This window comes from Hippocampus bargibanti, linkage group LG12 (assembly GCF_051943395.1).
Source record: "Hippocampus bargibanti isolate YZ-2025 linkage group LG12, ASM5194339v1, whole genome shotgun sequence".
Taxonomy (NCBI): domain Eukaryota; kingdom Metazoa; phylum Chordata; class Actinopteri; order Syngnathiformes; family Syngnathidae; genus Hippocampus; species Hippocampus bargibanti.
This window is the reverse complement of record NC_142745.1, coordinates 7,469,726-7,482,579: the sequence shown is the minus strand read 5'-3', so window position 1 is coordinate 7,482,579 and position 12,854 is coordinate 7,469,726. Positions and strand designations below refer to the sequence as shown.

The window sequence follows — 12,854 nt, the reverse complement described above, 5'->3', positions numbered from 1 at the left end:
AATCAGAAGACCACCACCACACGCGAAAAGTAGAATTTGAATGTTTCTCAAGTGATACCAGAATCAAGTCATAACACAAGATGAATGAAGTCCACTCTTCCATCCATTTTCGGATCTGCATTGTGATTAAAAGTTGATGCACTAAAAAAGAAACAGAAAATTGTTTATCCATTTAATTTATGTACATTAGGGCCAGAGTCATGCTATGTACTTTCCCAGCCTCAAATGAATTTGAAATGAAGCGATTAAGTATTCAAAAGTGTTTTTGGGTGAACTTCATGTAGCCACAATTTTGACTGCCTACTATCAAAATTGCCACGGAAAAATAAAGGCAAAACTAACTAATAGGTTGGATATTCATCATATATCACACATACCGATTTTGTTATAAATAATTTTGGGCTGACGATTAAACTAAAAAAGCATAGCACATTGAGTATGTTATTTTAAAGTATTCTAATAAAACCATTTCAAACACATCGAATTCTTTATTTGCCTGAAACAGTCAGTGTGAACTTTCCAAAGATGGCGTCATTACCAATTATCAGGTAATATGAGGCAGAGTGGTGATCCTCATGCTCTGACTGGCGATGGGGTATGACACCATGGGCGTGGTGGCATGGCTCATGGTGATGCCCGGCAGAGGCTGCGTCATGGACACGGCTACCGGAGCCACGGACACGGCCACCGGCGCCATTGACACGGGAGGCGCCATCCCCTGGGCGATGGTTTGCGCCAGAGCGGCCGACAGCGGCGTGATTTCAGGGTTGAGGTGCGGGGGTGGCGCCGTCGGTGGGGCGGCGTTGGTCGGGGGCGCCGCGGGAGCAACGGTGGACGCCACCAGGTCCTGTTGGGTGACCGGACGGGGCTGCAGCCCGGTACTGCTCAGTGTGGTGTGAGTCTGGGCGATGCCGTGATTGTAGGAGCTGACAGCGCCCACCGGGGCTGCCAAGGTCTGCTCAGTGGCCGCAGGTGTCATCACTTTTGCCTGACTTCGGAATTGGGCATTCTGCCCCAGGAGGACTTCATTTGTGGCAATGAGGTTGGAAACCTGAGGAGAGAGGACAGAGATGAAAATCAGAAGCAGTTGGCACTGAAAATTTAACTGAATGTAAATGGATGTCGCAATATAGTAGAATGCTATTTAAAGGACAACCGACGTCAGTTAAAAAACAAAAAAGTGACATCAGAAAAACGTTTGCTCGCATCTAAAATACCCAAAACACGCAGTATGATATTTTTAGTCAAATCCAAAACACCAATAAAAATGACTGGGGTCCAAAATCTGCAAAAAATTGAGCTGCGAATTGGGCATTTTCAGAAAGTCCCACCCCCAGTTCGTGACGTCACGCCAAGACGTCTTGCATTGGTGGAGAATCCAAACAATGGCTTCAGATTCGGAGAATATGCTTTCTTGCACATCCAGTTATGAATGTGATTCAAATTGTCCTGAAGAGGAAAGCATACATGTTTGCAATTGATTAAAGAATTTATTCCATGCCATTTTGAGGCAACATTGGGGCAACAATGGATCATTAGAAAAGAGGCACAAAATGGTGACCTCCAGTGGCCACCTCCGCTTCCACAGGTTGATAAATTCCTTATACGGAGCTTGGATTCCCTCTTCTGGCGGCTTTTTGGGTGCAACACGGTTCTCAGACCAAACATGTACAGCAAAATACATTGACGTGATGGAAGGACGCTACAATGCGTCTTATTTGCGGTCAGGGGGCAGTCCTTTCATGACGTCACGTACGGACTCGTCACCAACTCAAAAACAAGACTTCCTGAATATTCAGAGCGAGTCTTAACACGTAAAATATACCTATGTGCGGTGGAATCCTATTAAAATACGCTCAGTATAAGTCATTTGAAGCCATTTTACAAATTATGGACACAACTTGTCCGGAGACGTCGGTTGTCCTTTAAGAGGTGGGGCAAACGTGGCATTATTTTTATTATTTTGGTCAGCCAGTAGACTTTCTGTACATTTAGTAATTATTTTAAGTCTAAACAAGTTGTTTACATATCCATCCATCGATCCGCTTCATCCTCACAAGGGTCGCGCGGCATACTGGAGCCTATCTTAGCTGTCTTCGGGCAGTAGGCTGGGGACACCCTGAACCGGTTCCCGGCCAAACAACCATCGACTGTCACACTCACACCAAGGGACAATTTAGTGTTCCATTAACCTGCAATGCATGTTTTTGGAATGTGGAACGAAACCAGAGTACCTGGAGAAAACCCACACAGGCCCGGGGAGAACATGCAAACTCCACGCCGGGAGGTTGGAACCAGATTCGAACCCTACACTTCTGCACTGAGTTCAGCACTCACCACTCTACCACCGGGCCGGCTCGTATGAGGTCTACCAAGCTGTGACATGAACAATGAAGTGATAAAAGCCGATTGACTTGCATTATTTTCATCTGATTTATGATGTCATAATTTGTTCATATACATTTCATTTTATTTTGTAAAACTGGCATGGTCAACATTAAAACATTGCAAGTCAAAAGTGTTTATAAAGTTAACTGTGATTGAAGCAAATAGATGATCTGTCACATTATTTTAGATTGTCAGTACCAATATCTGCCTTATTTTGAGTCATTGGATTGTGACGGGTGCCAATATTATCCACCAAGAAAGAAAAAAAATCTGACATCCCCCTTCGAAGTAGTTGGCATTACAACTATGGCAGTTTAACACACCGAAGGGGCATTAATTAGCCGAAGATGTCTTTACGGCAGAGGGAGGATGAAAAGCTGACGAAAATATTTCACCAAAAAACTTTTTTCTTTGGAATTTCCCCAAGTTATAAATGGCGGTCTGAGTACTGTCATTCTAACCTGTTTCTTCAACTCTTCCACTCTCTTCCTCAGCAAGTTGTTCTCCTCCTCCAACAACCTGTACTCCACAGGGCGGGTGGGCAAGGCCGCCTGGACTCCGAGCTCGTAGTGGCCACTGACGCTGCCATCTGCCAGTCGCAGTCCTTCCAACCGTCGCCTTTTGATCTGGAGGGCAGTCTGCTCCAGTGAGCTATCCAGACTTGTGGAATCAAAAAGCCCACTCTCGAGTAAGGGGTCGTACACTGACAGAGAGCTCCTGTCATAACGCCTCTGTCCTGACTGGCCCAGTGCCAGACAGCCACTCATTCCTCCCGCACCAACGCTTGCGACTCCCGCGAGGCTTGGATCTCTGCAACCACCCACGCTCGGGCAGCTCATCCCCATGATATTATTTCCACTCACACCCCCCACAAGTCCTGGAATCCCCCCACTGGTTCCTCCTGCGGCTCCTCCACCACCTATGCCACTTCCGGCATTCACCATTCCACTTGCACCAGCACCGATCACACCAGTCACTCCTAGCCTGACAGCCTCATATTCATAGTCTTTGTGGACATGGCGAAATTTACACCTATTGCTTCGCTGGCACTCCCCTTTTAAAAAGTCTCTGCAAATTGGGACCTCCCCTCTGCTTTGCGGCAGATCAGTGGGGGAGAGGCCAAGCCGCGCTGCAACTTTCCCTCTGAGTGCGAGTGGCAGCTCACCGCTTTTCTTATAATAGTCTTCATCCTCTTTAGAGCCATGCACAAAGCGGCAGTTGACACGCAGGCACTCTTTGTTCTGGTAATCGTGGCAGAAGATGAATTCATTCTTTTGCACCCCCAAGTCTGGTACCTCATTAAAGTCGGGATGCTTGAAGCGACAACGTTTCCCTCTCTTGCAGACATTGCGAATAAAATCCCTGCACACCCCGTCTGGTGTCAATCCAGCCCCTTGCATCACACCTCCCCCAATCGCACAACTATTACCATTGCCTAATACCCCTCCTCCTCCCATGCCACCGCCACCCCCTCCTGAACCTCCTCTGCCCTCTGTAGTGCAAGCAGAGCCCGGTCCGCCCTCCTCGCTCAAATTGCCACCACTCCCACCACCACCTGACAGGTAGCTGTCCCGATCAGGCATGGCGCTGGGCACAGCTCGAGGAGAATACTGCACTCATGTGTATGAGGTCTGCTGTGCCTTGGTGACCCTTTTACATGTACAGGGAAGCAAGAATCAAATGATTTTTCCTGTGACCGGAGCCTTGTCCTGGTAAGACCTGAAACACAAATAAAGTAACTTTAACAAGAAAAAAATTGTCTAAAAATGACAAAATCCCCAATTTACATCACCAAATTTGATAAAGTCATAAAGTAGAAAAAGAAAAAATATTGGAGCTACTGTCATAATAACAAATAATACAACATACGACACGGACAATCATTCGGACTTAACCAGTGTTCTGCATACTATGTTGTTTGAAGCAGTTACAGGTGAAAGACGAGGTGATCATTGTGTCCTTTCATGACTTTATATACTTTTTAAAAGTAAAAAAATACACTACAGTGTACAGTGAGAGTACAACTCCATAGAATTCAAAGTGAAGCCTCCCACAACATTTTATATAGGGGGTGAAACGTTGGATGGTTAACTGCCCTTTAGCTAGCAAACGTCACAATATGCTTCAATAAGATTGTCAAACTTGAAACGGCGTTCCCCCCAACCTGTTTCCATTTGTTACGGCTTACACTGGCATTTAAACAGCGTGTAACGCTGAAATGAAGCGGAATAACGCGCATTTGTTATTATTCATCGTTCCAATGGAAATCACACAATTGTTTCCGTATTCTTAATTTACTCAACAACCAATGTTGATGTCAAAAACGCGAACCAAGCCCCGAATGCAGTCAATTCAGCGTACCGAATCGGAATTTATATCGTAATCAAAATTTCAACCGCCAGTAGTTAAACTACAACGTGACCTGTAATAAATATACGTTCGACGTTTTAAAATAAAACTATATTCATCGCGTGTCATCTTTGCACAACAAAGCTTGCTTCGTAAGCTTGTGTTTGCTAACGTTAGCTAGTACAGGCTAGTTGCGAGTTAGCCAAGATAAACTCTGCCTTACCCAAAAGATACCACCAGAGTATCAAAGCAAGTGCTCCACCGCGTTGAAACAATCAACCGTGGTACACACCAACCCAAAACAATGTTCTTACTTTGTCATGAAGATGTCAGGATTATTTGAGGCCGACGTGATGTTTTTTCCCCATAGAATTTGAGGTTTCTTTCAAGACGCTCTTCTTCTGCGATCTTCACAGAGGTGCAAGTTTGCCCCTTGTGGCACGGAAGTTCAATTGTGTTGTTATTTATTTTTAAATGTATATTGAATTCCAAATACGTTTTCACGTGTGCAGACTTTGACAGCCTCAGACACACCAGACGAAAATATACGGGACACATAATTGTGAGAGGCAACTCGGAATGCACCGTCGAAGTACGTAGTTGTTAGTTTGTAAATAAATATCAAGCAATCGTTAGCGTCTAAACACGGTAGCGCAAGCCGAGCTCCTGCTGTTGTCACTCGTGCTACCTGCTGCTACCGCACTGATAAAACAAAATTACTACGACATACTGGACGTGGAGCCCACAGCAAGCAAGGGCCAGATAAAAAAAACTCCGCAAACTTGCCCTTATGCACCACCCTGATAAAAACACGAGTGTAACTGCAGAGAAGACGTTTAGGGACATTGTAGGGGGTATGTATTTTATTGTTGGCCTGATCATTGTCATAGTTAACATTTTACACCACCCGTGGGATTCAAATATATACCGGCCCCGTCACAATTGCTGCCCTGTAAAACTGACTATACTTGCGATTAAAACTAAAATTATACCACAAAGTATGGTCCCAATCAATCAAAGTATGATTAGTCATAATATACCTCAGTGACACAAGTTATTACTTTCCTATTGAACAACACATGGCGTCATCTCTCTCGAAAAGGGCATTTTAGAAAATATAATTTGGCAGAATAAAAACTAATCAATAAATAACACGTAAAAGCCCTTTAACTTGATTGCTTGAGATCGTTAATGTACACTAAAACGCCTTGCCTTTATTTTGTTAAGCGTATTAGCTGCTCTGCAACAAGAAGAGGAGGTTCTATGACATTTTGGGCCATGACGTCTTCCTAAAAAAATTAGGCCTCTGTGGACTCAATGGAAGATGACCAGAAGAGTTTCTTCGCCGACTTTCAGGATCTCGGTGGTTTGGGTGAGATTACGTTTGCTTGGAGCTTCTCTTGTGATGGCGAGTATGAGGAGGGACCACACGGCTTTTCCAGTTTTGACATACTTAGTTGGGATGAAAATGACGGTTATTTTTAGATGAGTATGTTATTTAAATGTTAGTTCAGTGTGATAATGAATATGTTTTACTTATTTGTGATGATAAATTCGGAATGAACTATTAAGTTAACGTTTTATCATCTATACTGCCTCTTTTATTGGATATCTTGTAAATTCAACCCTTCTATGCAAGTCACGGATTGGGCTGTCATGCCCTCGTATCCCCTGTGGGTGTGTAAAAAGTTACTGACTAACACACCGTTTACTTCTTTCCCCCCCTAACACCAGCACTTTAGATTTGGCACAGTTGTACTCCGTTTCTCATCAAGTCAACGTGCACTTTGACCCAAAAGGATATCCTGTGTCTTCTCAGCAGTTGCAGCTTGAGCGCATTGCAGCCCAACTGACGGAAGATTTTTTCGGAACGTTAATGCATGCGTTCCTCCTGAACAAATAAGGACTTTTTAGGATTCTTCGAAGCAGAAAACAAAAGCGGTCTGAAAATATTGCCTCAGAAGGTCGACGATGATGGTAAGTCCATGGTGAAAATGTTCTTCCTTACAACATTGCGAGTCATGTGACAGCCATTTGCACAGTTGCATGTAATCGTTGACTTCAAGTGAGATTTTGTTCACCTGAATTCAAATTTATTAACTCACATTGGAGTTGACCCGCAATTTATATTTGTTTTTACAGGAAGAGGTAAAAGAAGAATCACATTCTCTGAGTGTCCGTGGTCATACCGTTAAGGTTGCAGAGGTGTTGCAAGATGGGGACACGCTTACCTTTCTTATTGTGTCTCAAAAAGTAAGAATTGGATTAACCGTGCATAGCTTAGTTTGAGGGGTAAAATGCAATGAGTTGTCTTAAAATACCCTCAGTAATGTAAATGTTCCTTCACAGATATGTCTTGCGCATGCACATGCACACAAAATTTGATTATTGGGTGTCATAACATAAATCTCTTTGTCTCTGCTTTTGGGGTTAGCTGTCTGGGACAGGGGAGTACCACGTGGACCGCACCTACGAGGACTTTGAGTGGCTGCAGCAGAGCCTCTTCACTCAGGAGGATGTGCCTGGGATACAGGGAGTCATAGTCAGTGATAGTATTGCTGTATTTTCCGGTGTATAAGGCACACCCAAAAGTCTTGATTTTCTTCCAAAGATGACCCTGTGCCTTATACGATGGTGCGCCTTATATGTGAAGTAATATTGAGCCACAACAGGTCTCGCAACGATTGTCAACAGTCACCAACTCCATTTCCCTCTGTTGAAGAAGTACTCCAAAACCCCAGCCTTTACTGTAGTGTCTTATAATGCGGTGTGCCTTATATTTGTAAACGTTTTATATATTTATATATTATATTTGGGGGAAAAAAATCATTCATTGAAGGTGCGTTTTATATCAAATTTCCCCATTGTAGGACTATTAAAGGATCTCTGATTCTGATTATCGTCCGGTGTGCCTTATACACCCGGAACATACGGTACATGATGTCCAAATCACCTCTTAGCAGACAGTCGCGTCTTTGGGAATTGTTTACATGTAGAGTCATGAGCAAGATAGGAGAGATAAAATGCTGCGACTGTTAGAATAATCGAGATTTTAGAGCGATTGGTCCTTGTTTGTTCATTGCATGACTGTGATTCTGTTTGTGTTTGTTTGTTTTTCAATTATACTGACCAGTTTGGGTAAATGCGTGTTTGTCGTGTATGACGTATAAGATATTGCCATATACATGAACAGCGTGTAATCAATCGAGACCATTCAACGTTGTCTTTAAAAAAACAATGAGCCATCATATGTATCTGTTTTCCTATTTTTTCCCCACCAAGTTTCCTCCTCTTCCTGCAAAGGCTCAGACGAACGCAACAGCAAAGACCATCAGACAACTTGGTGAGCAAAACTGAACAACAAAAACATAATGTTGAACCCTAAAACATTGATTTATTTATTCATTTATTTAACTTTATATTCATTTATTTAACTTTATTGATATATTTGTCTATTTATTTTTGTCTATTTATTATTTATTTATTTATTTAATGGTTTATTTACTTGTCTATTTATTTATTTTTAGTTATTTATTTATTTATTTATTTGTCTGTTTATAATTGTTCATTTATTTAACTGTTTATTGATTTATTTGTCTATTTATTTATGTTTATTTTGGTATTTATTTATTTATTTATTTATTTATTTATTTATTTATTTATTTATTTATTTATTTATTTCACGCATTATTTATTTATTTAGTTTTGTATTTATTTTATTTTAACCTGCAGGTTTCCTCGGTTTGGAAGAGTTTAAGCCATATTGTACTGCATTAGAGAACTTCCTCCACCAGGTGGCCGCACACAATCTACTCCGAAAAAACAAAGCTTTGGAGCTCTTCCTCACTAGCTCTGAAGTGAGTATGACTGTGTCACAAACGATAATAAATGACCATACACATCCCTATGAACAGTTGCACAATGATGTCATCAAACGTAAGTAAAAATGTAGATTTTTATCAACAAATATCACACCCAACATCGTAAAGGCACATTACCGTAATAGACTGCAAAGTGTCCTTGAGAGTTTTGAAAGGCGCTTATGAATTAAATGTATTATTATTATTATTATTATTATTATTATTATTATTATTATTATTATTATTATAATTATTAGTGTCAAATGTTCACTTTGGGATACTGCATGACCAAGTCGTCTGAGAAAGACTACATAAAATATACGACAATCTTTCAAATGGACCATTTTTTTTATATAAGAATGTACTAGCAATATGCTATGTTTTCAGGGGTTTCCCAGGAAACTCAATGTAATCCTTCTTCTATATGTGTAGCCGCCAGGTCGACAGAGAGCCCGAAAAAACATTTTCAATCGCTTGAGTCAAGCTGTGGAAGAGATGAGAAAAGAAGGCCACAAGGTCAAACTATTTTGGAACTGACAGCATTTCAGCAATCCTCCTGTGCTTGTATTTTCAAATTGTGTCCTTGATTGCCTTTGTAGGATGTTGACGAGTTTTTTCAAACAAAACGAGACATCAATCTTGCTTTAACTAGCAGCACCAAAAACGCAGTGGATGTGAGTCGCACTCCTTTTTGTTTGCCTGATATTCTACAGTACGTATACTTTTTTTTGATTAGTTTATGTTGTTTCTTGTTTCTGCAGAAATTCCTGGATGTAGTGCTAACTGAGCAAAGTAAGATCATGTCATACAATACATTTATCTAAAGTCCATATCTAAGGATATTCTAATGACCAAATAATTAATACTAAAATAAGCAAAACGTATAGCAAAAAAAGGGAAAGTCATCAGTGGTATCCATCCAATGTCAGATAATGTTAGATTACAGACTCGAGAAAATCTTGATGCAGTAATTTGATGCATACTTGACTTTTTATCCATAATTTTCAACCTATCAAACACAACCAAATAAACTTTTTTTTGCAAATCTTTCATAATTCACTTCACTTGTCATGCTTGACACCCTCATACCTTTATCTAGAAATAGCTGTGGCCTGTGGGCACTTTGCAGCTGCCCTGCATCTGTGTGTGGAATCGGGTGAAGATCCTGACAAAGCAGCTTTTTCGAAGTAAAACTCCAGCGCTTTGAAGGATATGAAGTGAAAATGTGGGTGTTTACCTGGAAAAAAAATTAAGATGTACTGATTCTGCATTATTTATTCATATAGGATCTGTGTAAAATTATCAGCCATCTTTGAGTCAATGAAGGTAATTTGCTTTTCTAAATTTAAAAAAAGCACAATATCTGATCATAACATATTAGTGATTCTTATTCCATTATTGTTTTGTTTTTCTGTTTTTCACATGTAGAAAAATATGATAAATGTTGCGGAGAATGATGTGAGCACCCTTGGACTTGGCCTCGATCTGGAATCACGCTATCAGGAAGCAGAAAAAGTATGTCACACTGGATGTTTAAAGGACAACCGACGTCACTTTTTTGTTTCTTTGCTGACACCAGAAAAACGTTTTATAGCATCTAAAATACTCAAAACACGCAGTATCATATTTTTATTCAAATGCAAAACACCAATAAAAATGACTTATATTGTCCAAAATCTGCAAAAAAATTGAGCTGCGAATTGGGCATTTTCAGAAAGTCCCGCCCCCAGCTCGTGACGTCACGCCAAGACGTCTTGCATTGCTAGTGAATCAAAACAATGGCTTCAGATTCGGAGAATTTGCTTTCTTGTTCCACATCCAGTGATGAATATGATTCAAATAGCTCTGAAGAGGAAAGCATACATGTTTGCAATCGATTAAAGAATTGATTTGTGCCATTTTGAAGCAACATTGGGAGAAAATCTCTCACCCAAAAAAAGAGGCACAAAATGGCGACCTCTGTTTCCACAGGCTGATAAATTCCTTATATGGCGCTTGGACGCCCTCTTCTGGTCCCCAGACAAAACAAGTACAGCAAAATACATTGACGTGATGGAAGGACCGCTACAATGCGTCTTTTTTTACGGTAAAGGGTGATCCTTTAGTGACGTCACGTACGGACTTGTCACCAACTCAAAAACAAGACTTCCTGAATATTCAGCGCGAGTCTTAAAACGTAAAATATAGCTAGTATATGCAGTTGAATCTTTGTAAAATACGCTGAGTCGAAGTCATTTGAAGCCATTTTACAAATTATGGACACAACTTGTCCGGAGACGTCGGTTGTCCTTTAAATGATAAATCTTTATTTTGGTTTGAATAAGTCACACAGTTTTCATTTTCAGGAGATGCTTTTTAGGAGAACCTGTAAATTAGTGGAGTTGGAAACTGCCAGAAAGTATGCTGAAAAGGCCAAACCAGTCAAGAAGGCTTCTGTGAGTGAGTCTCTGCATCTCTGTAGGACAATTATAACTTTTGGCCAGAAGGTGGCACTAGATTCTGACTTTTATAAGCGTGGCACACACCTGAAAAGGGGAGCATTTTTTTTTAACTCATTCACTGCCAGACATGCAAAAACGTGTCCACTGCATTGCCAGGGTTTTTGTCATTTTCATTCAAATTCCAGGACCCACAGAATATTGAGTTTTAGGACTTCATAAACATTCAATACATCGTAAGGAAAAAAAATAGTTAATTCCTAAATTATATGGGTCTGCAGTTATATGAGCTTGAGGTGAGGGCCGCTGTCCAAAATACAATGCAATACATACATATTGGTTGATATAGTGCTTTAACAACAGCTGAAGATGGAACAAAGCACTAACATGGAAAAAAGGAAATGCTGCCCCCTTGTGAAAAAGAAAAAAACATTTTCAGAGGCCATGGCCAGCGCTTTATCAGCAACCAAGCATGAAAAAACAAAACCCAAACAAATTCGGGAATGGCGCTCTACGTCATACTTTCAATTCCCAAATAAATTCGGGAATGGCAGTGAATGATTTAATTATTATAATTTTTTTAATGGACTTCAAAACTGTTGATGGGAAAAGTATTGATGACATATTAATAATTAGTAATTATGACCCACTTTTCATGGTCATCAGTTGGAAGAGGTGAAAAAAGCAGCAGAGACCGAGTTCAGTCACGTTTGCGAAGTGGCAAAACAGGAGGTAAATAACCAAAATATGAGATGTAATTGTACATGAATGTTATTCTGAGTTATCCCGTCTTGCAGATTGTGCACTTCGAGGCTGCTCGCGTAAAGACGTTGCAGCAGGCTTTGGTGAAGTGGTGTGAAAAGCAGCTCCACACAGCCCGGGAACTCGCTGACGAGTACAACCAGCAGCTAACAGCTTTTAGAGCGATGTGACCCCCTTGCCCATCATGTGCACTTCCTGAATGTTGGAACATATACTATTTCACTGACGGTAATTGGATCACTCAATGAAAATATAAATAAAAGTCCATTAGACTAATTCAAATCTGCATGTGATAATTTTCTGCCCTCTAACGACACTACTTTATTTGATGTTATGATGCCACCAAATAAAGTGTGACAAATTGAATCAAATAAAGCCTTGGTGCATTTCTTATTGAGATCATTAACCGGTGATAGAAACCTCAATTCCAATGAAGTTGAGACATTGAGGCCATTCATCCATCCATTTTCCAGTACGCTGATCCTCAAAAGAGTCACGGGGGCTGCTGGAGCCTATCCCAGCTGTCTCTGGACAGTAGGCGGGGGACACCCTGACTCGGTTGCCACCCAATCGCAGGGCACAGAAACACGAACAACCATCCAGGCTCACACTCGAGGCAAATATGGGTGTTTAATCAGTTTCCCATGCCTGTTGCACTGTGGGAGGAAACCGGAGCAGGCGAATTCTACTTGATTTAATCACCTTTATTTCACATACTGTACCTTGACTACCTGGCTATCTAGCTATCTCTCTATATATTGCTGGCTATCTAGCTGTCTACCTACCTAGCTAGGTATTTTCTATCTATTGGCAGTCTGGATAGCTAGCTGGCTATCTAGCTAGCTTGCTTGCTATCTTGCTGGATAGCTATTCGCTATCTATTGGCAGTCTGGATCGCTAGCTGGCTATATAGCTAGCTATCTATTAGCTATCTAACTAGCTATCTAGGTAGCTATCTATTAGCCATCTATTAGCTATCTATTGTCTATGTAATAGATAACTAACTAGCTTTCTATCTATTTGAGTTATTCCGGGTTGAGTGGACGCTGGCGCGTGT

General features: G+C 41.0%; 3 protein-coding genes across 4 annotated transcripts; 2 read left to right on the top strand and 1 right to left on the bottom strand.

The window, feature by feature from the left end:
- Nucleotides 1-2: 2 nt before the first annotated feature.
- Nucleotides 3-5,247, bottom strand: zc3h10 (zinc finger CCCH-type containing 10). Of its 2 annotated transcripts, XM_089009525.1 has the most exons (4): nucleotides 5,052-5,247; nucleotides 2,850-4,107; nucleotides 539-1,051; nucleotides 3-141 (listed from the first exon to the last, which is right to left on the bottom strand). In XM_089009525.1, the coding sequence occupies exons 2-3, from the start codon at nucleotides 3,969-3,971 to the stop codon at nucleotides 545-547; spliced, it is 1,629 nt and encodes a 542-aa protein (XP_088865651.1). In that variant the 5' UTR covers nucleotides 3,972-4,107; nucleotides 5,052-5,247; the 3' UTR covers nucleotides 3-141; nucleotides 539-544. The 2 variants fall into 2 exon arrangements, with proteins under 2 accessions (XP_088865651.1, XP_088865650.1); XM_089009524.1 differs by lacking the exon at nucleotides 3-141 and having other exon boundaries at nucleotides 476-1,051; nucleotides 5,052-5,244.
- On the top strand, nucleotides 3,970-6,694 carry LOC148890262 (dnaJ homolog subfamily B member 9). The gene is given in 6 exon segments (XM_089010692.1): nucleotides 3,970-4,032; nucleotides 5,374-5,507; nucleotides 5,509-5,591; nucleotides 5,965-6,029; nucleotides 6,031-6,226; nucleotides 6,557-6,694. Coding segments are annotated over 5 exon segments (537 nt in total). The 3' UTR covers nucleotides 6,223-6,226; nucleotides 6,557-6,694.
- On the top strand, nucleotides 6,575-12,162 carry LOC148890261 (sorting nexin-6). The gene is made up of 14 exons (XM_089009526.1): nucleotides 6,575-6,714; nucleotides 6,880-6,990; nucleotides 7,172-7,279; nucleotides 8,020-8,080; nucleotides 8,470-8,594; nucleotides 9,030-9,113; nucleotides 9,197-9,271; nucleotides 9,359-9,389; nucleotides 9,697-9,784; nucleotides 9,884-9,923; nucleotides 10,026-10,112; nucleotides 10,943-11,032; nucleotides 11,702-11,767; nucleotides 11,833-12,162. Exons 1-14 carry the CDS (start codon nucleotides 6,709-6,711, stop codon nucleotides 11,965-11,967), a joined length of 1,107 nt encoding a protein of 368 aa, XP_088865652.1. The 5' UTR covers nucleotides 6,575-6,708; the 3' UTR covers nucleotides 11,968-12,162.
- The last annotated feature ends 692 nt before the right edge of the window (nucleotides 12,163-12,854 follow it).